The 27,652-nt window shown below is 36.6% G+C and overlaps 2 protein-coding genes and 1 non-coding gene across 3 annotated transcripts; 2 read left to right on the top strand and 1 right to left on the bottom strand.

The window, feature by feature from the left end:
* Nucleotides 1-1,227: 1,227 nt before the first annotated feature.
* LOC117394652 (retinol dehydrogenase 10-A) lies at nt 1,228-21,201 on the bottom strand. Its single transcript, XM_059017261.1, has 6 exons — nt 20,213-21,201; nt 18,888-19,123; nt 12,099-12,197; nt 5,437-5,582; nt 3,594-3,725; nt 1,228-3,297 (listed from the first exon to the last, which is right to left on the bottom strand). The coding sequence occupies exons 1-6, from the start codon at nt 20,493-20,495 to the stop codon at nt 3,180-3,182; spliced, it is 1,014 nt and encodes a 337-aa protein (XP_058873244.1). The 5' UTR covers nt 20,496-21,201; the 3' UTR covers nt 1,228-3,179.
* A 390-nt stretch (nt 21,202-21,591) lies between these two features.
* Nucleotides 21,592-25,814, top strand: LOC117394653 (large ribosomal subunit protein uL30-like). The gene is made up of 7 exons (XM_033993041.2): nt 21,592-21,710; nt 22,628-22,730; nt 23,099-23,265; nt 23,511-23,648; nt 24,438-24,547; nt 24,663-24,875; nt 25,625-25,814. The coding sequence occupies exons 1-6, from the start codon at nt 21,697-21,699 to the stop codon at nt 24,869-24,871; spliced, it is 741 nt and encodes a 246-aa protein (XP_033848932.1). The 5' UTR covers nt 21,592-21,696; the 3' UTR covers nt 24,872-24,875; nt 25,625-25,814.
* LOC117395086 (small nucleolar SNORD12/SNORD106) lies at nt 23,347-23,435 on the top strand. The gene has a single exon (XR_004543463.1). It is a non-coding gene; the product is annotated as a small nucleolar SNORD12/SNORD106 (small nucleolar RNA).
* Nucleotides 25,815-27,652: the final 1,838 nt, after the last annotated feature.

The raw sequence follows: 27,652 nt of genomic DNA on the forward strand, positions 1-27,652 counted from the left end.
ACTCTCACAAGCCTAAAGCTTTTACGCCAAGCAATCCAGAGCTGAGGTGGGCGGGCTACCGATCCCGGAGAACAGAGATCAGCCCTGCTTTTTATCCACTCTGAATGTGCTCGGTGTCTGGCCAGTAGAGTTCGCTGTTGCGCGACGAGAAGAAAGAGTCCCTGCCGGTTTAACAGCCCCCACTCCGGAAGTGTCAGCGCCAACATGACACCCCCTTCGGAGTCTCCAGCAAAGTTCTACCACTTTGCACAGCCCAGACGCGAACCAGCGTTGTCCAAGCTGCGCGACTCATCCTGCGCTCCCAGCAGCAGAGCGTGAACTGGATGAGCCACTCGGGGACCCCTACACTTTCCATTTACTCTTATCCAACTATATTCGTTTGCGTGATATACTGAAAAATGTAAATTAAAACTCCAAAATTATGTTTGAGTTTTGATTATTAATTTTTTTTATGCAATATGCGTAATGCTTTAGAATGCTCATCCTTTGTAGCCAATTACAGGCTTCAAAAAAATGTTAAACACACTGGCAAATGAAAACAAGTTGTAAAGGTCAGTTGTAATTATGCCTTGGAAACATTTTGCCTCTCAGAAGTCAAGCGTTTGCAAAGCAGCCTTTTCACATTTAGACATAAAGGAACGCTACTTATAAAATTAATTTTCCTGCAAGAGAAGAAATTACTAATTAACACAACTACATTATAAAACTTCTATATTACAGTTTCTGCCATCTACATGTGGCGATAAACATTGTATTCCCCCACCCTGCATCACCCCACCCCATTATAGCTGCTTTTTTGGGGGGATACAAATGTGTTCTCTATTAGCAGTAGGGGCTGCTTGGACTGAGTGCTGGTGTTTAATAGTACCCTCTGATAGCTTTGACTTATCTTTATATAGAGTAGTATTTAGGAAGATCTTACACCAGACATCTTCATAGTGCTTGCTCTGTATTAGTGCGCTGCACAGATTCAGACTCAGTTGGAGGGCAGTGAAGACTGATTGCCAAACAACTGGTCTGCATGGAGAATCATTTTCAGACAAAAAGGATGGGAAGTGTTTAGACTGTGGTCTGCTTTGATGTCTACTTGGTTTCCAGTGTGGAACATAAGGCCATTCTTTCCAGTTCAGCCCATTATAAGATGGAGCGATAATCCTGGAACTTGGCAGATATTGTAATTTCCATACTTTATTTGCTTACAAAAAAGAAAAAGCATAACAAAATGTCTTTGTCTAAATCATTTTTATTAATTTAAGTTAGGTTGTTCCACTAAACATTTAAAACAACCACATATAGTACTCTGCTAAAAGAGCAGTCCCTACAAAGTTAACAATTACAAAAAGAAGGCTTACAATATCTTACTGTAAATGAATGGCCTACAAATTGATAGAGGTAGAATTTTAGGCTCTTACTGTCAATGAAGGGGAAAAAAAAGGAATACATCAGTATTATTGGAAAGAAGTTACAATTCCGGTGGGTTTTGTGGTTTCATAAAAGCATGCCGATTTTGAAAATGTTTTATTAACTTTCCTGGTACAGACAGTGGATAACAAAATGATCTTTAGATCAAGTTTCACATTGCTATTTCATGGGTAACCCAACAGATGGTTCAAACAATATTGGCATATGAAAACAATTCACATTTTCATTGAGTAAGCTTATTGTCACTTCCTACAAAAAAGTTTTGTATCATCAACAACTAATAGGACAGACAATTCACATGACTAATAAATACTGCGAAAGTGGATATAGATTCAAAACAAAATAGGATTTTTACGTAATTTTCTAGTGTCTTGAGCGGGTACTTGGGGGGCATATCTTTAATTATAATTTCATATTTTTTGGAAATTACTTGTATATAATGGATTGACAGGGCTAGTGGCCGAAGCCCTTTTGTGGCAGGTCATCATCTCCCATGATCAGAAAGGAACTCAGTTTTCAGGACTACTTTGAAGTTTTATTTTTAGTTAGTACAACTCAATACAAAAATAATGGTTTTGAGAAAACTAGTAAATTGTCCAAAATGAAAAGATCTGAGAATGTGTTACTACTGACTTATACCTTAAGTTCACAACTAGAGCCTTTGGAGGTGAAAGAATGGTGCATTGAACCACAACAAGACACCTTGACCATATCAACAACCAAAAACAAGAAAGATTTATCACTTAGTTTTTTGTATTGAACACAAGGTTAAGGAGGCCAATACATGAACTGTAAACTTATGCTCTATAAAAACAGCAGCAAAATAAATTAAATTAAAATGATCAAAGTTGCTTAAAATCTTATTAGGATGTTCATCCAATACCTATATATTTCATTCCCACCTACCCCAGGCACACATCAGCAGAGCTGTAGGCTTCAATACTGCAGATTTGATTTGACACACATATGCACAATGCTTGCACGGGCAAACTTTTAGCAAAAGGAATGTTCGATCCTTAGCATCAAATGCCCTACCTCCTAAATACAGCAGCACATTTTAAATTACTGTAGGGATACAAAAGTAAAAGGATGCTTGCTGATGAAAGTAAAATAAACTTTTGATAGACCTCTACCAAAATGTCCTTTCAATGCTTACTTTTACATATATAAAAAAAAAGGTCCTTGCTGCAGTACAACGATCAGGGGTTTGTTTGTTTGTTTGATATACTTTTAGGTTTAAGTGTTCCAGGTTACTCTGTCAATGCGGATGATCCATTTTGCAGTATACAAAGCAAGAGTGGCAACATGCTTGATATTGAACAATTCTCACATAATTTGTGGCAGTGAAGAAAACAGTAAATTACAGTGCATGTCTACAAAAACTAAAGTGACTAGATTGATTTATACAGTAACATACTGTATATTACCACATAGACACTACAAAATGTGCTGGTGACTACACTAAGTAAATAACATTTAACATACCTTTTGAATAACAATTTGTTTGCATAATTTCCAAACATTTGTCAACTAATAAGTTTACAGTATATAATAAAAAGGTAAGTTTCTTATACAAAACCAGAAACAAAACAAAACAAAAAAAAAAATTACACAGCTTCCCCCCACCCCAGGAGAATATAGTAAACCTTTGCATCTGTCCAATGCATGTGCACTGGTAATGATTCAGTCTCTGATAACAGACCTTCAGTGGTTTACCCCTCTGCTCCTGTTAGGAATACCAGCAGTCTAGTCTAGATTCAGTTTTTAGCTTCATTATTGTTCATTGCCTGTTTTCTTTGAGCGATGAATGGATACATACATTTGTCTGCTCCCAGAAAACGATACATACACACAACTGCTTCAAAAGGCAGGATGCTGCAAGGAGAGAAAAAAAAAAATTATATGTTTAAAAAAAAACATTATTTTGCATTTTCTATGCTACCAAAAGAGCCAGTGCCTGTAGGAAGATATAGGATTGCCACAATTTGCAAGAATCTGTAGAAATATATGGATTAAAGAAAATTAGAAATCTTGCTTATCTTAGGGTTCCTCAAATTTGTCATTTTACTCTATGCATTTTTTTTTTTTTTAAACACTACTCTGGACCATTCTTCGACAGATATGCCAATGGTAATAAAGTCTATTATTTTGTGGTTGAGAACAATGCTCACCTCTTCATGAAGTTGACCATGTACATGAGACGAGGCGTACAGATCATGGCCTGATCCGTTAGGATCGCCCGCATGGCTTGTTTTACACAGTACTCAGACTTCAGTGGTGGAAGGAAAGGTTCAATTTCTTTTCTGAAAAAAAAAAGAGAAATCCAAACCTTAGTAAGTCATTCTTCAAGATGAAAGTACATACTGTGGACAGTAAAAGGTGTTTGGATTTCAAAGAAGAAAAAAAAAAAAAAAAAAAAGGTACAGTTTAGCAAGAATAAAATGGATGACATCACGTAACTGTTAATACGGTGGTCTATCTGAAGCATACAATGGTAATACCGGTCTCTACAAATCCCACTGCCAGTATCCAAACACACATACACAGGGACAACATTCTTTCATGCAATGCATGGTGAATAAAGGTCATTGATGTGTAAATGGGTAACTATACTAGGGAGAGGAGGAAGAGGCAAGAAGAAAAAAAAAAAACACCCACTCATACCACCACCACCACAGACACCCATAAGGAAATACAAGAAGTCACTTTCACCTTTAGTAAAAAGAAGAAAAAAAAAAATGACAAAAGAAAGAAATGTCCGATAACTTGCACAATCTAAAACGAATAGAAACCAAAACAAAGTCAAAACACTAAGTGCATTTCCCACTGGTGTACACTTAACTTTACAGTAAATATGGAGGGGAAATTCCTTGTTAAGGACAATCAGTCCTTTAATCGTTTAAAAATGGGGTGAGAAATCAGCAAACAAAGCAATGTGGGTAATTCCAAGATAGTTTCAATGTCAGGCCAGCAATAATACCTTACCACCACAGACACCTGTTGCGATAGGTATAGGGGGTATTTATGCCTGGTTCAGTGAGACTCATGAATTCCTTTTGTTGTTGTAATTCATGCTAGGGGTTTTAACTCAAGGGCTTTCCATTTATAGAGCTGGGGCATTCAAAAAGTAGTATGTTGGGAAGATATAGTACACCCCTCAGCATCATGAAAAGAGGAAACCACCATGACCTACATGTGTCCTTTGGCTGCATGAGTGGAGCAAAAAAATAAATAAATACTTGTACTATGCTTCAGATCATTAAACCAGCTTCACTTTTACCCCCTTTATATATAAATCATTACTCAGATACACTGCTTAGACTTCAAACTTAGGGTTAATTTATAACTGGTTTTACGTTCTACGTTTTTATTTTTTTAGTCCAGGGACACTTTCCTTTTCATGAATATGCAAGTATCAGATTAGACATTTTCTGAAAGGTTCCATATAGAACTCATGCATGGCAAAGTCCTGTGGTCTGTCTTATTACCACAGCTTTAACCTGTCGATATTAAAACAAGTTTAGTCATTACATTTACAACCACACACTCAGCCAATCACATACTCATCCCTAAATACCATAAACTGCAATGGTGGGACCAGGCGGTGCTGTGAAGGAGAAGTATTATCTCTACTTGTTGTAATAATCCCTTGGATTATAAAAATAGAATGGTCCTAAAATCGCTTGCTGACTTGAATAACTGCTTTCACAGCTTCTGTATACTTTAAAGTGCAGTGGGTGACTACACATTTCTTCTCAATTCAATGTGAAGGAGACCTTTCTGACATGGTTTATCATCCTTAGTAGTTTTCCTTAACACAAGTGGCAACCCAAATCTATTTAGTCAGCCTGTGGGGCCCAATCTTTTACAGAGACTTAAAAAGACTCATGCCATTCTTGAGAAACCAATTTAGATGTTCCAACCTTGGGGGGGGGGGGGGGGGTACAGACCCACACACAACCACACAGATAACCTTAGAATTAAATGACAAATGGGTGTTAAACTGTCCCTTACCTGATTCTGCAGCCTCGGAACATGTCAGTGTCTACCAGGTATGGACAGACTAGGGTCATTTTAATGTCATCCTTTTCAGTAGCCTTCAGCTCATGACTTAATGATTCATGAAATCCCACAGCACCAAATTTACTTGCACAGTAATCCTAAAAGAAACAAATTGAAATAAATAAGAAGTAATGCAGAGAGAGAGAGAGAGAGGGTATTTTAGTGCTAAAAGAAACTGCCTGCCCCCGCCACCACAGATAAAAGACTCATGACATCACATTTAGTTTCATTAGCTTTATTCTTTTTGTATGTTAAGGGAAGGTTCATATTAGTGGGTAGCTTTTTGGTGTGGTTTAGCACTGAAATAATCTTCAAAGAGGCTTTTGCAAACACAGATGTATGCTGAATACACATTATTGAATAAAGGAGGTCCGATTGCCTGTTCTAATTGCAGTCAAAAAAAGTACAGAACATGCACAGCTTTCAACAGGGTTTCTGGAAAGTATTAAACTATAGTAGAGTAAAAAGAAACAATATGGGGAGTTTTCCTTTTAAGTAGTATTAAGCTTCACGGAAAGGATACTTATGAAATGAAAACAGAGTTAAGAAAACAGAAAGTTGTTAAGAAAACACCTCAAAAAGGCTCAAGAAAAACACGAACATGCATTGCTGATCCTTGATTCTGCAATCTAAAACCATTCAGAGGAAACCACTTTCCAAGAATAATGAAACTCCCTTTATGGCTAGCTATAAAATTAACAAAAGTAATAGACTACTTTCATAACGGTGCAGGGTTTGAAATAAACACCTGCCAAACATGGGCTAATTTGGTCTGTGGCAGGTAAATTTCACATACTTATACGCCACAGTGGCGGGTACGTTTTTGTACACTTAACACTTTGAATGCCAGCAGCTCTGTGCCAGTGGTGTGCATTTGCGACAGACCGCTGTACTGTTAATAAACAGAAGCTGTAGGCTAAAACAACAAAAGAAACTTGAAGAAACTGTCACCACAAGAAGCGCCACAACTTCTGCTTTCGGTTGGTCTATTATTTAATATATGCTGTCATTCAAGTGTTTTTTTTTTTTTTTTTTTTTAGCAAATCACATATAAAAGTGATGTTGCTGACAACCAAACAAAACAGAGAAGGAGGCGGTGCTTGAACTGTGAAGTGATAAGACCAATTTTCCATACAGTCCGTCAGCATCTCTCTCTCTCTCGTTTAAGAATTGAGGTTAGTTTCTGATATTTACTTAATTAAATTTACTTAAGATTTTTATAAACAGCTTCTGTTAAGATAGTATAAATATTATTGTATGTCATTCTTTACATGTAAAACCGCTGTTAATGAGAAAAAAAAATGCTTACTGCTAAATTAATTGAAGTAATGTTTACATGTTTTTTTCTGATTTATTTACAATAAAATCAAATATTATTTAAATGTGTGGATTATTTTTTACAAATAAAAATGCTACCACAGAACGGCAAAAACAGTTCCGAAAAAATTAGTGAAAATGCTGGAAATTATTTTTGCTGATGAAAATAATATCGCCCTAGCAGTGCTGTCTATTTAGTCTTGAATTACTCCTCTTGTTTATTTTTATAATGACAAAAAAATACACTGCAATGCAGGCTGTTGGTCTTCTATTTGCCTACCAAGATAGTGAGCCTGAAAGTTGTGATCCTCAGGACAATTTAGCTAGTGAGACAGGAAGAGGTAGGAGAGAGGAAAAACAAACAAAAAAAACAAAAAAACAACTGTATTGTATACAAGTGTAATCATATTTGTTCTACAGATCTACCAAATGAAGACATAAACAAACTCTACGATTTTCTTGTATTGTTGCATTATATTTGTATGGCTTACACAGATCTACTTACATATCTTTAAAGGTACAGTATTTTTATTCTTTATGGCCACACTTTGTTAGAAGTGTAATTTACACTCATTCTATTTGACTATACTTTATAACAAAAAATAAAGTATTAGCAAGCATTTGAATCACTGTTCCCATGTTGTACATTTGAGGTAACTGCAGAAAATAGTTATCAGACTTGTGAATGAATATTAGGCTACTGACAAGCTCATACTGTCCAGACTAACGTCCCAATTTTTAGTGTGTAGAACTTTGTGTTGAAAACAAAAACTTGAAGGCCAATTAATGACTCAAATGTGTCTTTGTTAGATAAACTAGTAGGGAACATAGCATCCTTTTGTTCTTTTGTTGTATCATTTTTTCTTTTAGATATTCAAGGACATATAAAACCACTTACTAAAATCACATGGAATGTTGGTGAAAGACAACATTCTATGGGAAAACAATGTGGCATTCAAAGTGTTAAGGCCGGTTTATATACCATCGCTCGACTGTCGTTGAAGAGCAAGGCGACCTGCGATCATCGCTGTCGTGTCGCCGTGCAGTTTATACTTTCTACCGGCAACCGCCCTGCTCAAACTGCAGTCGCTGACAGTTCAAATCAACTGTACTTCGTCACTATGGTTATCACAACACTAAAATGGATGACCGGTTGTTTGTCGAGAAGCTGCTCAGTGTTTACCCCTGCGTATATGCAGTCAATAGAGCTGATTATAAAGATCAGATAAAAAAGGAGAACGCATGGGTATCAATTGCTGAACAAATGCAATCAACTTGCGAGTATTTTAACCTCACTGAAAGTGTAACCGGTAAAGTTAATTTTAATACACCGGCTGCTGTTTTAAACACTTTGTATATTATGAAGTGCCCCAGGTCCAACACGTTGTCATTATTATTATTACTGTGCTACAAGATTTTATTTATTTATTTATTATTATTTTTTTTTAAATATAGCATAGCAAATCCAATATTTTCTGTAATAATAATAATAATAATAATAATAATAATAATAATATTTTGCATGCTACAAACTCTGAAAACGGGATCAAATGACTGCTAGTAAACTATAAACCATGTTAAATAAAGTAAACTCTTATTTGGTATTTAAGATGAATTTACTATTTACTGAAATCAATTGCATCTTGTTTTAAAGCTTGAAAAAATATAGTAAATGCTTATCAGATCCTCAGTCAAAGTCAGGGTTGGGGTCAATTCCAAATGCGTTGGTAAACTCAAGAATTTGAATTTGAATTTCAATTGAAAAAATCTTCAGGATACAGAATTGGAATTAAAGGAAAAAGAATTTAATTCCATGAAACTCCACTCATTTTAAAAAGGTTGAATGCCACATTTATTTTATACATCACTATAAACAATACTGATTGCAACAGCATTAATATATACTTTCAAATACTGTATATTAAGCATGGCTCAAAGCTTTCAAAACTTAGTTTTTTGCATTTTTGTAATGAGATGTTTAAGAGCTACAGTAGTCCTTAATTATTTATTTTTCTTTATTCATCTGTTATTTAATCCTTTAGTTTTTCACTCATTTTTAAAAGTGCAATAGACTACCCTCATGGCTTAGATTTACGGTTGTTCAAGAGAAGTAGATCGGTCACATGGTTCGGCAGTCATATTGGATTTGTAAAAAAATATTCAAACGTCATCTTCTCTGAAACTGTTATGCCAATTTAAGCGAAATTTTGCATATATAGCCTTGGCAAGGTAGTCTATCAACTTTGTTCAAGGCATCTCGCTACATAAAAAACATGGCTGCCGTGAGCCAATCAGTATTGCAGTATTCATTTAAGGTACAATGTTGTAGACTCGTGAATTTTCAAAGAGTGGTGGTAGAGGCCTATGGGAAGTTGTGTCAGAGCGAAAACAAAGGTCATATGTCACATGGTTTGGAAGCCTTACTGGATTTTTCGTGAATTTTGGCCCATTTAAAAAAATCTCCTTCTCCAAAACCGTTTATGGTAGAGATGTGAAACTTGGGGCACATACTACCCTTATGGCCTATATTTAGATTTGTTCAACTCAAGTTGATTGGTCACATGGTTTGGCAGCCATATTGGATTTGTCAAAAATATTGTGACATCTTCTTCTCTGAAACCAGTTATGCCGATTGAAACACAACTTTGCATACATAGCCTTGGCATGGTTGTCTATCAAGTTTGTGCAAAGCAAGTCGCTACATTGTCGCCGCAAACTAATCAAATTTCAACTATGGTCAAACTGCACATATTACCTTGCTAAAGCTCAAATCAAAAACCGAGTATAAATAAGAAGGGGGGGGGGGGGATAAAGGGCAGCTCTGCCTTGTGTCCCTACCCAGTGAGAAAGCGAGGGAGAGCAGTCCATTTGTTAAAACTACTGCACATGGGTTACCATAGAGCCCCCTTATCGAAGGGCCAAATCCAAAGATCCAAAGGTGTCCAGTGTGATGGAGATACCTTCATTCAACCCTGTGGAAAAACTTTTCTGCGTCCAAGGACATTACTGGGTCACCTAGGTCCCTGACCTCCCATATCAAATGCGCTAACTGTTGCAGATTGCCAGAGGCATTTCTCCCTGTCACAAAGCCTACTTGGTCTGGTTTAACCAACATATGTATAATTTTATTTAGTCTTATAGCGGCAACCTTGGTTAATTCTATAATCTACCTTCAGTAGAGAAATCGGCCTGTAGCTTCCGCATTCCAGAATGTCTCTTCCGGGTTTTGGTAGAAGTGTTATTATTGCACTATTCATGCTAGTGGGTAATATCCCTCTGTCCCAGGTTTCACTGTAAATCTCACACAGGACTGGGGTAAGAATATCTCACAACCGCTTGTAAAATTCACTAGGCAGACCGTCTTCCCTGTTGACATTGGTTTTATTGCTTCTGTAATCTCCCCTTCTATTATTTTTTGTTCAAAAAAATATCTTTGTTCTAAATTAAGCTTTAGTAATTCAAGCTGGAAAAGGTTATAAATCTAGCGTTCCTGCTTTTGATTCTGATTGATATCATTTATAGAAGTATTCTGTATGTAGCTGTCCCCCCCCCCGCCCCCCTATTCGTAATGGGTTTGTTTTAATCTGTATAGTGCCTAGTCTGCTTTATTATAAATTGAATTAATCTGAAATTTCACTTTTGTCATTTTATGACGTTTTTCTGCAGAAGGATTACTTCCATATGTTGGAACTAGAGTTTTGGAGTTTAAAAAAACAGTCAATTGTAGACGACACTTTCTTCACTCTCTGCTTAGTTCTGCCAGAGCATTACAGTTACTGGATTTGGTATTCCCTGGTGTTGATTTTATCCAGAAATAAGTCCTGGGTCTAGTAGAAATCTCCCCCTAAAACTACAGGCAGGTCTCCCAGCTCCACAATAAGTGTCCCTACATTAGCAAAAGAACCCTGAGTCCACCACATTCGGCGCATATAAAAAAGTTTGCTAGAATTAAATTATGGATGTTTACTGTTGCCAATAATATCAAGACACCCTTTGTTGTCACTCATTTCCTTCTGGATTGACTTTGCAAAAAGTATTTATACTCCACATTAGTAGGACCCCAACCACAGCTGTCGGAGAATGTGTACATCTTGTTTCAACAAATGTGTTCCTTGTAAAAAATATAAATTTCAGCTTTTTTATATGTTTAAGGTAGGTTAGTAGTTTTTCCTTTTAACATGTATTAAGACCGTTAAACACTCCATGTTACTATTTTAATATTAGTGCCCAACATTTGTTGAGCAGGTATTCCATCCTAAATGTAATAGGCTGTACCTCCCTTCTAGGAAGTTCCCCACATTGGTATCTCTCGGATTCATCACTCTTGCATAAAGTACTAGGCCTTGCTAATGTTTCCAATTCAAAATTATATGCTGTAGTTATTGCGTCACATCTTTATCAATCGATACAATTATTCTCCAACCAGTAAAATTAGATAACCATTCCAAACATTGCTATTAACTGTGGAATCCTAACTCTTTAATGGCTAATGGATTTGATTATGTGGTCTGTAAAAATGAAGTAAGAGTTTAAGCATAGGATACCAGACATGCAAGACTCTGAGAAGAGGGAATTAATGGATTGTAATTCCGTTTTTATATTTAAAAAAACACCCAACAACAACCACCACACAGCCCTTTACATATTTTAACCTGGACTTGCAACAAGGTCACAACTAGAACATAAGAAAGTTTACAAACGAGAGGAGGCCATTCAGCCCATCTTGCTCGTTTGGTTGTTAGTAGCTTATTGATCCCAGAATCTCATCAAGCAGCTTCTTGAAGGATCCCAGGGTGTCAGCTTCAACAACATTACTGGGGAGTTGGTTCCAGACCCTCACAATTCTCTGTGTAAAAAAGTGCCTCCTATTTTCTGTTCTGAATGCCCCTTTATCTAATCTCCATTTGTGACCCCTAGTCCTTGTTTCTTTTTTCAGGTCAAAGTCGTCCCCTGGGTTGACACTGTCTATATCTTTTAGGATTTTGAATGTTTGAAATCAGATCGCCGCGTAGTCTTCTTTGTTCAAGACTGAACAGATTCAATTCTTTTAGCCTGTCTGCATACGACATGCCTTTTAAACCCGGGATAATTCTGTTTGCTCTTCTTTGCACTCTTTCTAGAGCAGCAATATCTTTTTTGTAGCGAGGTGACCAGAACTGAACACAATATTCTAGGTGAGGTCTTACTAGTTCTAGCAAGAGAATTCCAGTGGTTTCTAAAAGGACTAATTGGACAGTGTTAAAACAACAATTACAGATGGACAGTGATGGAAGCCTACAGAGTTTCAGATAACTAACCTCTACACCAGCAGTGCTGAACAATCCAAGTGAACTGGCAACTGTCACAATGTGTCCATGGTTCATCTCCAGCATCTTGGGAAGGAATGCCTTGGTGGTCTAATGAATGAAAAAAAAGTGAAATTCAGGATAAAGAAAATTGGCAACAATAAGCACAAACTGATGCCAGAATAGTAAACAACAACAATTCCAACACAGACAATTCTGTGGCTAGTAACCACAAGCACGATTTTTGTACAATTGGGACAAAATGAAAAAAAAAAAAAAATGCTTACACACAGTATATAGGAGTACTACCAGATTCATTATAATCTATACATGCTAACCTCTAGTTGATACTCAGGTATTATGTTTTCATTCTATATAATCTTAAAGTGTAACACATTACAGCAGTGAGAAGTGTAGACTGTTAAGAGCCCCCCAGTTCCTTTAACATTTTTATACCAACTCAGAAACAGGAATAACTTTACCCCTGTTTGAGTTTGTAGGTATAAGAGAAGCAACACAGTTACAGCAAGAGATCTGCCAGATCAATTATCCAGCGATGCATTCAAGAAACAAGACAGATAAAACAGGTTTCACAAAAATTACATTTTTTACTCTGGTCCTTTGCCATTCTTTTGAGAGTTTAATTGGTTTAAAAAAAAGTCAACAAGTGCCCATGGAATCTCCCAACCTATTGGCTTCCAATCTCTCATACAAGGACTAATTGAGCTCCATTACCTGGTTCAGCACACTGGAACTGGTGACAAAAGAACCATTAAGAAACAGTACACAAGATAGTTTCTATAACCACTCAAATTATTCAGCATGTCAAAAAACGATGGCTATGGCAGTAACAAAACAGCTCCTTTTTATACGAGAAACAAAAAACATACATAACTTTGCCACAACGAGTTACAATTAATCACTGGCATTAGTTAGTAAATTAGTAGAAAAGCGAGGAATGCCACTGGCTCAAAACGAGTCTACTAAAGCCAATGCTTCTCATGACAAAGCCAGTGTGTCACTATAGCCCTAATGACCTCATGGACACTAAATGTGTGAAGCCAAACAGGAGTTTATTTCTTAGTTCATAGCTTTTGTAATTGGTTCTCAACGCTTCCGTTTACGCTAAATTAACTCCCAACACCAAACTGCTTCTTTCACCACTCCATGGTTACGTCCCTGTTGCGTTTCCTAATTGAGACAAACTAAAGTGGGTTTTGCAGCACAAAGAATCTCACAGCTGTGGTGTCACCCTAAATTAGTGCAACTGTACATTCAACAGGAACATGTGAAAATATTGTTTAAGACAAACCAGATGGCTACTAATTAGACCCCTCTATTAAAAGAGACAAACTGGGAAAACAAACCAAACACACTAGATCTTCTGAAATTAATGGTGGATACAGGAAAGAATGACACATTTGCAGTTTAAGGGTTCATTATATTGTTCTCCGCATAAACATTCTGAAGTACAACTAAAACACAGCATGTAGATTGTCTTACTGAGTTCATGTAGAAATGCTGCGGAAAACACATCAATAAAGTTAAAGCATAGATCTTCTTGTATCTTGAGTGGAGAGAGCCAGTAAATTCCAGAGAAAGCCTTGGCTTAAAATGAACTTTGTCGGCATGAACATAATCTAAATAAGAATAGATTATATACCAAAAAAAAAAAGAAAAAGCCGTTGGCATTACTAGAATGGGTGCATTTCCCACACTTATTTTCCTATAAATTCTGAAACACGGAATAATGCTGGACCAAGTACAAAGGAAAATTAACTGTAGAATGAACTGTTAAATGAGCATGCACACAAGAACAAAAGACACAGATCAGCATGGCTCGTTAAAGTAGAATTTAAATATATAAACAGCATTGAGTCAAATAATGAGCAATACAGATGACTGGAATACAGGTGCACGAGACCACTCGATGAAAGCACTCAAGTATGACCCCCGCCCCAGCCTTCTGCCCGGATGCTCCTATTATCCTGGCAAGGCAGGAATGCTGCGTGGAGGACGTGGCTCCTTGTTCCCCATCACTTGGCATCTTTATCAAGCAGAGATCCAAGACAAGAAACCAATTGTAAGATAAATGGGTCAGGCACCAGCTCCCTATTACCAACACACATGTAGCCATCCTCAAGATGGCGATTGGAAAACTGGTATTAAAGATAATTGAGACATTACAGGTGATCAGCAGTATTTAATCTGATCTTAAATAACTAACAACTCCCTTATCAAAAAACAAAATGCGCATCTATACATTTTCTACTTCTCAAATCATCACTATCCACGCAAGTCATCAGTGATGACTATGACGCACCTACAGCTGCAGAAAGTACTTCTCTTAAAACACATCCTGCTGGCTATTAGAAAGAGAGAGTCTGGCAGAAAACCACATTCTGATAATTGCTTAGCTTCCTGCAGACCCTTATGTCAGTACAAATGTTCCCACCACATACATCCAAATAATGAGGCTGTCCATCTGGAAAAATCTTTTTCTTCCGTGCTTGATAAACAAATGGTTAGTATACCAATTTCCAGGTCATGTTTATTTCCCCCCAAAATGTGGGGGGAGGATCTGGCCAATATACAATAATTGGTTGCAAATATTTCCTGTGTTAAGGCAGCTATGCAACGATGGGAGGAAATTAACCCAAGCCAAGGGTATACAATCTTACAGAAGACATCCTTGCATCGTTAATTTGATGATCCATTATCACTTTTCATTTTCTATTGCAGGAGTGCATTTCAAGTATGGTAGTACTGTAGGTTTTAGACAAAATAAAAAGGCACTTGGATACACTATCGTAGAAAGACTTGCAATGCAGTATTGTATGTACAAGTGTTAAAAGGAGATACTGTAAAAGTGATTAGTCATAAAATAAATAGGTTAAAACTGTCTGGATTCTCAAATATCTTTACTTTAAAACGTGTTGATTGAAGACAAATTGAAGACCTAGTGATACCAATACACATACTTTAGATAAAAGGACCAAAGAATAAATAGCACCCCAGTGAGCAACCTTACAATTGAAAAAGGATTATTCAATCACAGTTTTGTTTTTGCTTGATTTATAGTGCATTGGGTCCTGGGTGAAGCCCCAGGGTTCTCTAGAGTTGGGACAATATCGAAAATCTCGGGATAATAATTGCGGGATACAAATAAAAAGTGAGAATTGCAATTATCGTGGTGTTTGCTCATTTAGATTCCGCTGGTTATACAAATATAAAATACAATTGTCCCTCGCTAAACCGATGACAGGTTACCTGGAATAATTAAGTGTCCGTTTTAAAAAATATAAATGGGAAGAAAAAAAAAAGCTCATTTATACTGGTCAATTTTAAATGCATTTCCCTTTTTGCTAAGATACCATTTCTGTAATGTGTTCTTTGTACACAATACATTAAGAATAACTGTACAGTATACAAATAGTAAAATCAAATGAATACCCAGTGCATTTTTTTACTTAAGCCCTTAGGCTACTGTAAATAACGGTAGCACACAAAATAAGTTATGTCTTCCCAGTACACATTACTGTTGAATTCAGAAATAAGATTATTTTAAGTTGAAACTAAAGGAATTTAGCATGCTTTTTTTTTTTTTTACTAAACTACTTAGTACACAAAACATAGTTCATGTTGCTGCATTAACAAGCTATGATACCATACAGTACTTTACATATCTTGCACACAATAAAAGAAATAATAAATCAATTTTAAATGTACATAAATAGTTTACAGTGTAAGCGTGGCTGCAAGAAACACACAGCCTACCTGCTATTTTCTAAAATAGTCCACAATTGTTTTCTGTTGGTATGATAACCTTAGTGTAGCATATTTTGCACATAGGGTACCTCCATGTTCTCCAAGAATATGGAACTTGTAGTGTTTTTCTTTTTTGTTAGGCTGTTCTGAATGAGTGCTCACTGTTGCTTTCACTCACTGCCTTTTCTCAACGAAATCTGACAAAAGCCTCACAACCACTGGGCCATCGTTAGGGCTGAAGTCGCGGCTGCTCAAACACTACAAGGACGTACTAATTAAATATTACTAGAACAGGTGGAATACTTGGCATTACTTAGTAGATTAAATAAATCAAAAATCCCTACAAAATGTATGGATCTTCATACCCTGGCATGTGTTACCTAACATTTCCAGGATGACGTTTAAAAAGGGGAAAACAGGGACACATGCAAAAGACTTTCATTGGATTGAACCATGTTACTATTCTGCGATACACTATAGGCATCACATATGGGCTGAATTATAAAAATATAATACATTTAAAAAAAAATTTGCATACTGGCTGTTTCATGCAGCCTATTTTTGCCTGCAGCTTGAACAGTTATGAAACTGCTCCTACTGTAACCCCTTCTTTGTAGTCTTCTTCTGCAGCTTTGAAGCCATATGAATCAATTTTCTAAAATGACCTTGCCTGGGGCCAAAATACTTTCTCAATCCACTCGACTTCTGAACCAACCACCTATATTGGAGCATTCACAAACAGGTTTCTGGTTTTCACACAAGGGACTACACAGTTCTCCAGGGAATTACCAAGTTTTACACCTGCTGGAAAGTGATTGAGCTGGTACCACAACCTCAACTGCACTACACTTTGGCTCAGCACAACACAGTTAGTGCCTTCTTCAGAAATGCATTTAAAAGAACAAGTAGTTGCAGATAGATGCACTTCCCGAAGGTTTTTAAACCAATATTTCTCTTCCCCAGTGATTGCACCCTAAAATAAATGTATTTAAATCCAATAAGTAGCAGTTTCGTTCCAAAGAAAATGAAAACAGGGCCTAGTAGTACCCATAATGGAGGTCTGTTGGATATCCAACAACATACTTGAAATTAAGACCGGAAAGCCCTAGAAATTAAGGTTTGAAAAGTCTATAGAAAACAATGTGCTGCCTACACATTTTTACTTTTCATTAGGGAAGGACATTCATAAAACTATCTGATTTTAGGAGTTATTTGAAAACAGAAGACAGATGAATGCTGAAAATAATAACACAATATCCTTGTTTCAAAATTCCATTTCATATATTTAATTGTCAACAGGCAGGACATATTGATGTATCTCTTTGTATCCAAGCACTTGTCTACCACAACTGTACCAGTGTAGACAACACACAGATTACATCCACTATTTTTTTTTTTTTTTTAAATATGGGGAACTGAACTTTTACAGCAACATGGTACATTTTAGATTTGGTATGGTTAATTTTATTACTTCAACTACACTTTTTTTTAATGAACTTACAAAGCAACCAGATCAGCATTAACTCTAATCATCAGAAGTGGAATCATCTGTTTCACCTTTTGCATTAACTCTGTCAACATTAAGGTCTTCAATCAACACGTTTTAAAGGATTGTCCTTGGTAAATCTCAATATGGTGTCCCTTTTCCCTGACCAACTGTTACATCTTACCATTAGGTGTTTTGTAGTTATGGATGAACTGCAAGACTTAATTATAGATCTACCAAGCATATCTTCAAATAAAAATATAATGTTGGATTTGTTTTATGCTGAATACAATTCTGCTGCTAAAGTACATAAAAAAAGACTACAACAGGCCAGGCCTTATCTAAACAATCCTGGCAGAGTCTTTCCACTGCTTGGTTATTTAGAGACAAAAGTTTAATTAGAAAATGGTGAAAGTGAGAACGGGGTAACACAAATGGCATGTCCCAGAGGAGGATGGGTGTTAATTCAATCTTAATTAACTTATCTGTACAGCATGGGGTATGCAGAATCCTAGAGTGTTGAAAAGCCATAGGCTGTATGTATATCTGACAGACAATTTTAAGCATATTTATTTTGTCCTTTGTGGTTCTATCCCCAGTAATGATTCTGCACTGTAAACTTTTACTATGATAGGACTCCAAGTTATGCACAGTGCCAATTAGTCTGATTTTTAAATGCTTCCCTTTTCTCCTTCGTGAATAGTAAATGTGTCTGTTTGCCAAGTATAGTACGATTATGAGAAAGCAAAGACAACACAGGAAGCACATTCCAAAAACTGAACAACTTGCTACGGATGTAATTTGTATTTCAAAAGACCCCCCCCCCCCCCCCTTCCCCGTGTCAAAGTTTTTAAAACCTTATACAGTTTAATTTCCATAGAACAGTATGATAAATGGTTGAGTATGAGCAGCTAGAAAATTAAACAAACAAAAAGTGGTATAAATCATAGGCAAATTGCTTTGGTGCATACTTAACATGAACTATTACTATTGCTATAAAAAAGGGCTTCTGTTGTCCCAGTTTTTCAAGCTCAATAACACATACAGCAATCTCCAACTATTATTATTATACCAATTTTTTTGTAACATTCAGATGAAGTCATGATGTTCGTGTTATCCTTGGTACAATCCACCCTTCACCTCAGAGACTTGGCTTGCTGGGGGAATATTTCATATTGTTCAATAAAATAGAAAACTTGGATCAAGGAAATGAAAAACCAACAAACCTCTGAACAGAGTTAAGAGGGAGAGGGATACAAGTGGAAAACTGAAATCTCAAATGACAGTAAAACAAATAAAAGTACATCTTACAAAGGGGGGGGGGGGATATCAGGGTGCTGTTGTAATGTATTGGATGGATTTGGTACAATGGACCATATTCACTGACAGAGGCCAGAGAAAAGGGAAGTTAAACCAAACTTATACTATACATTATCAAAGTACAAACTGGTATCTCTCAGCATCCACACAAGATAAGCATCAGTTTGAATTCTGATCTTCCATTACAGAAAGAGAAGGTGCAGAGATGCATTCAAGTTGCAACTTACCCAGAAGTGGGCGTGGCAGTTTACCATCATTGTCCTCTCGATGAGCTCGTCGGGGCACTCGAGAAGGTGGTGACCGGACACCACTCCCGCATTGTTAACAAGGACATCAACGTCACCCACCTCCCGTCGCACCTTCTCCGCGGTCAGGTACACGCTCTCGCGTTTGCCCACATCACAAACATAGGTGAACACCTGAGGCTGGAATGGAGGGACCTCCTCCACACCATCCACAGCACCTGCGTTAAAAAAAATAAAAAAAGGAAAGATTGACAATTATTAACCATGGATTAACACACAATCTGCTCCAGGTGTAAGTCACTTAAGGGACACTTTGGTTTAACTTTGTGCATATTATTAGAACCTAAACCATGCCCCACTTAACACTTGGGAAAATCAGTTCTAGTCTCACGGGATCAGCCAATTACCTCACTGCTATTCTGCAATATGGGAATGTAACTGGCATGACAAATGAAACAACTTGGGAGATCAGCTTCTTGGCAGTAGAAACAAGGTTGCAAAAGTTATTGCCACAGAGAAATAAAGATAACCTCTGGTTACTTTTGCTAAAAGCCTGGTCAGCCCTGCAGATTGACAGGTATTTATTGAGCACGTGTACTTTCTCCTGCCAGTGGAATTACACTCTAGTCTGTGGGGCTCTTAAGTAAAGTGTACTCTGTTATATCAAAAAAACAGAGCAGAGCAAAATACATTGGTCCCTCTTACCAACTGATATCAACACTCAACAACTAAGCTTGCATAAGGCGAGTTTTAATAATGTCAAAATGTGCATGGAGTGGTTTTATTTTTATTATTAAATAAACGTATATTAAATAAACTCATGAAAAGTAGGTGGAATTATGTTACATATTTTATATATAATATATATATTATATATATACACACATATATATATATATATATATATATATATATATATATATATATATATATATATATATATATATATATATGTGTGTGTGTTTAAAAGAAATCTGCAGATGCTGCATCGAAAGAGTCACTGTGGGCTTAATAATTTAACAAGCAACGGTTCTTTAAAAATACCGCTGCAGTAGCAGCAGATGGGGTCCGATGAGTTCGGAGTATGCTCAAAAGAACAATAGTACAAAGAAAGTGCATTAACGTATAACCAATAAAAAGGTCAGCAATTTCAGATCTAAAGACTCAAAGATAAAGTTTTGGGAAAGTAATTTAGTTCTCACTAGCCATCACTAAAATCATCATAAATAACAAACTATACAAATATATTACAACCACCTACCGCTGGTGTAATCCGATTTATTAATTGGAGCAAAACTTAAATTTACCTTCTGTGGGCAGAGTGCTGTCCATCTCCCGGTAGATTTGTCGGACCATCTCCGCCGTCTCCTCATTGCCTTGGCTGTTGATATCCCACAGCACCAGAACCGCTCTCTGTCTGGCGAACTCCTTGGCAAAGAGCCGCCCCAGCCCGCTGCCTGCCCCTGTGATCAGGCAGACCTGACCCGCAACACTCTTCTCTTTGGGGCGTACGAACCACTTTACCCCCGCGACAACGAAAGCCCAGAGCACTTTTAAAGTGACCAGAAAAAACTCCGCAACGATGTTCATACTGACCAGTGTAGTGATAAGGATATCTGAAACTAAACGGCACCTTTACATAAACCTACAAAGATAATTAAACACACATACACACACAAGACGACACCTGAAACAACCCTTTCTAGCTTATGACACCAAAGTTGTAAAAATGCATATGCTTGTAATTTAAAAAATAAAATAAAAAAATAACCCAGTAAAAATTCTTATAAAATATTTTTACAGTACGATATGTCGAAACGGAATACAAACAATATTAAAATATTAAAAAGGAGAAGTTTTAGTTTCGGAAACTTTTGGAAAACGATAAAAAATAAATAAATAAATAAACCTGTACTTGACGGTAAACACAAGGACTCGGCAGCTTGTCAAAGTCCAATTCGCATTAAAAAATAATTATAATTAAAAAAAAAAAAATTGTTATACAATAAAAAAAAATGCACTTGTTCCAGTTCACAAGATTGTTCTAAACAAGCAGCAGGTTTCAACAGCGAGATGTTATTAACACAGGGCAAAGCAAAGCCTTGTTCTTTAAAATACTCAAAAGAAGCAACACCAACCTGACCAATATAATTGAGTTAATGTAGATACCAGCGCACGATGCCTCTACCCTTTAACTACAATAAACGACTTTGTTTCGTATAAACACTTCACTGCCCTCTGTTGCCCCCTTCTGCTCCAAAGCTGCTGTCAGAACTTTGATAATTTCTCGCGCTTACCCTCTCTATTTAAACCAGCCTGGCACCGAGAAGGACCCAGGTACACAGCAGCGCAGCACACCCCTTGCTGCCAAAACCAAAACAGAATATTTCTTAATTTACTTTTTTACAACGCATTACAGTCAAAGAACAACATTTCTTACACTTAATATTGCTAACTTTGAGGTTTTTTGTTTTTGTTATTTTTTTTATTTATTTATTTTTTTTTTAACGCGTATTAACATTTCAGGCAAAAAAGAAAGCCACCATGCTATTTTTCTGATAGCGTCTAAATTAGTATGCCCGTGCGTGTTGACTTTTTTTAGTATAAGTACAAATACTGACATTGTTTTAATTTTCATTTTCACTTGGTGTCCGGATAATTTACACAAATATAAATAATGAATTATATTGATGAAAAATAATAATCAGGCAATTCGACAGACAGCTACAGCTGGACCACTCCTTTAAGTGCACGGCACGCATGCGTGTTGCCCTCTTTTCCGGTGGTGATAATGGCGGGTACAGAGTAAGTGTAGTTCTGTTCTCTTTCTGGAATCCAGTCGCATCCACTTAATAATGCACAAATATTAAAATAACACTGCAAAATACATATATATATACACGCATATTAATTAATCAGCCTATATATTGAGGCAAAGTGACTGGCAAATAAGTCAGATTAAAGATACATATGATCTGGTTTGGTTCTGTGAGGGAAAATAAATGTGCTATAACCTGGGATGTATCTATGGGAAATAAAACGGATTAAAAGCAACCAGTACAGGGACATTAAACAATATGTGCTATATATATATATATATATATATATATATATATATAAATAATATATAGTAATTTTAAGGGTACTGTCTGTGCATCTGTACTCCTGACCGGGCCTGTTGACGTACTGAAAGTGTGCTGTTTAAAATGAGCATATTCTCCCTCGCCGGAGTTTACATTAACGCAGTGTATCTGTGTAAAGAGTTTTCTTAGCCTGACGTTTAACATGTCAGAATGATCACTTTAGAAGTCACTTATTACCGGTATATCTTGTAACAATTGTAAGTCGCCCTGGATAAGTGCGTCTGCTAAGAAATAAATGATATACATATGCACACTTTCCAGGTCTGATCAGTGCAACTTGGTAAGGCTTTAGACAGAAGTTAGTTCTTCAAACATGAATACGCGTATGTGTAGTTCACGACTTCAGTTTACTGTTTTAAATCCAATGCACCAATGGCCACGTGCTAAATAATTCTACAATAAAATATATATTAATCTGGTAATTGTTTTCTGTTTATCCAACCCTGTGCCAAACAGCGGGACTAAGTCCTCGAGTTCGTAAACCTTTAAGTGACCTGCCTTTAGAGCTTTGCTTATGCATGTTTCATCGACCCCAGTACAAGTTGGCTAAATGGCTGTCAATTTCTGTTTCCTTACCAGAGAGAAGAAGGTACCTGCAGTTCCCGAAAGCCTTTTGAAAAGGCGAAAGGCCTTTGCGGCCATGAAGGCCAAGCGCATCAAGAAGTTGCTTTCTGAAAAAAAGGTATGTGGTGATTAGATTAATTTTAACCGGTAATTACAAGTTCTTAATTTAGTAATGTTGTTTTTGGACTGGTTTGAGTAATCCATTAACAACTCCAGTAACATTGAATAACTGTTATTCTGAGTCGAGATTCTACAGTGGATTAATTTAAAAGTCTAAACCCTTGGTACTTTCTTAAATGGTGTGTCAAATTGTTTATTTTAATTACTAATAACTACTGTAGGATCTCTGGAAAAACCAGATATGTTCAGGGTGCACAAAGTAAGATGTAGGCAGTTGACATGCTTTAATTTGCAAGTGATTGATTGTAGTAATCATGGTCAAAATGTTCTGCTTGAATAAAGTTACTTTTTTTTCTTTGATGGTAGGTCCGCAAAGAGAAGAGAAAGATCATATACAAGAGAGCTGAATCTTACCACAAGGAGTACAGACAAATGTATAGGCGTGAGATCCGCTTGTCTAGAATGGCCCGCAAAGTTGGAAACTACTATGTACCTGCTGAACCCAAGTTGGCCTTTGTGATCAGGATCCGAGGGTAAGCATTGTGCAGAAGGAACTAGTCATACCAGCAAGGGGTTTGGTTTAAAGGTACATTGACTACATTCAGTGTTCAAATACTATGGTTAATGATGTGTAAACTTTTTTCCCCATCTTATCGACAATGCTGATAACTGAAATTAAGCCAATAATGACTGAAACCATAGTTTTTAAAAAAGCATACATGATTGTAGTGAGTTGCAGTGTTGGTTTAATTGTACACCTTTTCTCCCCCTCTCCCAGTATTAATGGTGTCAGCCCCAAGGTGCGTAAAGTGCTCCAGCTTCTCAGACTTCGACAGATCTTCAACGGTGTCTTTGTGAAGTTGAACAAGGCTTCCATCAATATGCTCAGGATTGCTGAGCCATACATTGCATGGGGGTGAGTGGGTACATATCATGTAAGCTTCACTTGCTTAATTTGGGGGAATATATGGAGAAACCTGTCTATCCATATGTTATGTCACACATACATATGCTGGAAGTAACAGGTCTCGGTCTACTTTAAGGTGATGGTTCTACTTATTTACATCTCTGGCGTGGGGTGTATGTTACTAGCATTTGTAACAGGACAGGATCCCACTGGCAACTCTGAATGTAATGTTGTATACCTATTTTTGGTAAAAACAAGCCACCCCCAAAAGTCCACAGTGGTCAGAAATCAGCATCTTTTCTGTGGATCTTAATACTAATGAAGAATGAAACAAATGTTTTCTGTTGAGTAAACTGTTAACTCAATCTTTGGGAAGTGGCAACTGAAATAAGTGGTATTGGATGACATGGAATTGTGCTAATTGGTGGATTTTTGGTTAGATATTTATTAGTATACTATTTTTTCTATGTAAATGTGAAACTTGTGTTCTAGTTTGTACGTTCTCTATTGGCAAATGCTTTGTTTGTATAACTGCTTTACGTGATGGTAGAGTAGTTTATTATTAATGAGACCATACATTCTTAATATTGACTGCAGGGGTTCAGTCCTCCCTGGGAGGAATGGAGTTGCCATTTTTCAAAACCAAAACATTCTTATTGTTTTGGTGTTTCACTTACTGTTTATGTAAGTTACTGTAATACTGTTTCACAACTGATCTGAATGACACTTGTAATGTGTGTGTGTTTTAATGTCGTTGGTAGAGGATGCATATAACACTGTTTTAATTCAATGCCCCAGTTATCCCAATCTGAAGTCTGTACGCGAGCTGATCTACAAACGTGGTCACGGAAAGATCAACAAGCAGCGTATTCCTCTGGTTGACAATGTCCTGATTGAGAAAAATCTTGGTATGTTTTTACTTTAATCACTTGCAGCACTTAATTCTGCACATTTCAGCGAAACATCGAAAGGTCTCGATCCGAAAAGGCTGGATAACAAGTTCTGACAAATTATGTATTTCAGGCAAGAGTGGTATCATCTGTACTGAAGACCTAATCCATGAGATCTACACAGTTGGAAAGAACTTCAAGGCTGCGAACAACTTCTTGTGGCCCTTCAAACTGTCCACTCCACGTGGTGGAATGAATAAGAAGACCACACATTTTGTGGAAGGTGGTGATGCTGGCAACCGGGAAGACCAGATCAACAGACTCATCAGGAGAATGAACTAACAAGGTAGCTTGAATTTTTATGATGCAGCAAAATGTATATAGAAGGTATTGCAATGCTATTCTTTTTTGTAAGAAAAGTTGCATGATATCTAAAAGCAAAGTTCTCAAAGTGTGAAATGTTCATTTTTATTAAGACTGGTTCTCAAGTGTCATTATCACCATAAATATAGTTTTGTTAAATGTTTTTTTTACTCATTTTTAGATACTGAAAAATGAAGAGCAACAATTTTTTGGTTTTAGTAAAGCTTTCCAATTTTCAGTAAATTCCTGAAGGCTGTTGGGCATAGAACATGCTTTAAGATTCCACTTCCCTTTTGGCTTTTTTATTCATGCATAATTAAGTGCTTTAAATCATGTTATGTAGGAATGTTGCTGGCATTGTTTGCCATACTTAAGATGAACACATGTGACCTTTTACATGTGATAAATATATAATTTGTGGGTACTCATAAATGCTGTTGAGAAAACCAGTTAGTTTTTGTGACTTTCAGAGCTAAAACATGCTGTGACCAAAACCTGTTAAATTTCACCTTGCATATTTTGGTGTATGCATTGTACCATATAACTACTAATATTGAACTACTGTTCTAAAATTGGCAAATGCTGCCTATTCAAGTCTTGTTTGGATGGATTGGTCTCTTGTTCAGATATCATAAAACCAAAATTTAATTTCATTTGACCAGTGTATAAATGAGCAAAAGGTAATAACTATTTACACTTGTTCTAACTTTGTTTTGTTTTCTTTTATTGTAGATGTTCCACAGATGATCTATATCATGCACCGGTCTGTTAAAAATTAAACTTTACAAAAAAGGAAAAGTGGTCTTTGTTTTTCTTCTAGGCTTGTAAAACATTTTGGGGAAATAGTGAATCCCTTTGTGATTGTAATTGCCATGTTTGTCTCCAGGATCAAACCTCATGTATTAAAATGAGTTTCCGTGTGTGTGCTTTTCTTTTTTCTTTTTTTTTTTTTTTTTTTTTTTTTTTTATTCGGTATATGCTGTGTTCCATTACTTCATAGTACCCCATCACTTACTGTGGTAGAGGTTCATTTTATTGCCAGACTTGATCTGGTAGTCCGTGAGAGTAATATGAAAAATCTTGAATTAAGTATGTAATTTATATACTTGGCACAAAGGGGATCAGTGATATAGTTGCAATATTGACATATCTAAAACATGCTAAATGAATGGCTACAAAGTTAATTCTGATTGTGTTATTTTGACATAAATGACCCTATTTAGATTAGAACATGATTCAATATCGGCCAATCTGCTTCAAGCTATAGCGGGCATTAATAGACCATAGATGCCCACTGGAACATACCCACATCACCTGTGAATAAAATTTAAAGTCAATCTGCGCAAGTACTGACTTTTCCGTTTTGACTTAGTGAATTGAAAGCTTAGTTCTATTGGATCTATTGCACTGACAAAAGCAACATCCTGTGCCCCCAACTGCCGACTCAGCTACTCGCAGCCTACCTGCTCGACCTGGAGTGCAGACAGCATTTTTAAACAAGCCAACACTGACAATTCAGTAATAATGCTCCATTAAGATATCTGGCACTGTCCCGATAAACTAGAAGCAGTTTGGACAAGTAAAAGGGTTATTTATTAATAGTTTTGTTTTTGTTTTTTCCTCTAATATATGTGATCCTTTTTATGAATTTTTTTTTTTTTTTTTTTTTAAGGTTTTAAAAGAGAAATATAGCTTTGTGATAGTGCACTCTCAAAGGCTCTACTATGATAGTTAACCTTGACTTTCGTGAGTGCTTGCTTGCCTTTGGCTTGTGGCAGTCAACTAGCACACGGTAGAGCCTTCAGTGATGGACACTATTGCTTAATAAAAATAGTGAGGTTTTTGCTAAATTTCAGGTATCTACGAGGTGGGTTTTAACATTGATGGCAAGCATGCTCTCAGAATTGGCAGGTTTCACGAAGAATTGGTGTCTACTTCATACACAAATTCAAGCAATTTACTGTGAGCTCCCAAATACTGTTACCCTGTGATAAGGATGCATGGTAGTTTCAATAATCAAATGTCACAAAGACTCACAGCACACAAATCTGCCACAGATTTTTGTTGAAGCACAGTATTATGATACATGTATTTGCGCTTGTGAAACAACTTAAGTACAGGGCCCATTATCTGCAGCCTTGGGTTTCTTCCAGTTGGCACACTTGTACACTACAAGTTTGTCGTGGTGGATACGAAAGCTGATCTGACAGACTAATGTGTGAAATGGGGTGCTTGGTTGGCAGGTGCTTCATAAGTCCAAGACTGCACAAATTTAGAGGAACAGTGTTACAGGCTTAATGGTCTTTGGTTTCAGATTTTCTGCACAAAATTAAGAATAAGATGCTTGTCTAATCTATATTCCTGCGGACAAATAAGGACCGACTTCATGTTGAAAGTTATGGCAGATGTTTTTTGTCATGTATTAGGCTAACAATGTTGTTAATTTGTATTATTTTTTTTTTTAAAACGACATAACTAACCGACCGGGTAGTTGCTCTGATTGTGTTACAGGCTACTAAAACATATTTAGGGATGTGTTCCTTTCCCCCCATTATTATTATTTTCTTGCGCTGTTTGTGTAGCGTCACTACCACCGTGTGGCATTATGGTATAACTAATTTGTTTAATATACCGACCCGTCGGGGTGTGCTACGTTATATTTTAATGTACCCGTACTGATGATGCTAAATTATCAATTTAAAAAAAAAAAAGAAAAAAAGCAAATTTATAAATAGTTTCTACCAAAACCCTAAACGGCAT

This window comes from Acipenser ruthenus, chromosome 3 (genome assembly GCF_902713425.1).
Source record: "Acipenser ruthenus chromosome 3, fAciRut3.2 maternal haplotype, whole genome shotgun sequence".
NCBI lineage: Eukaryota > Metazoa > Chordata > Actinopteri > Acipenseriformes > Acipenseridae > Acipenser > Acipenser ruthenus.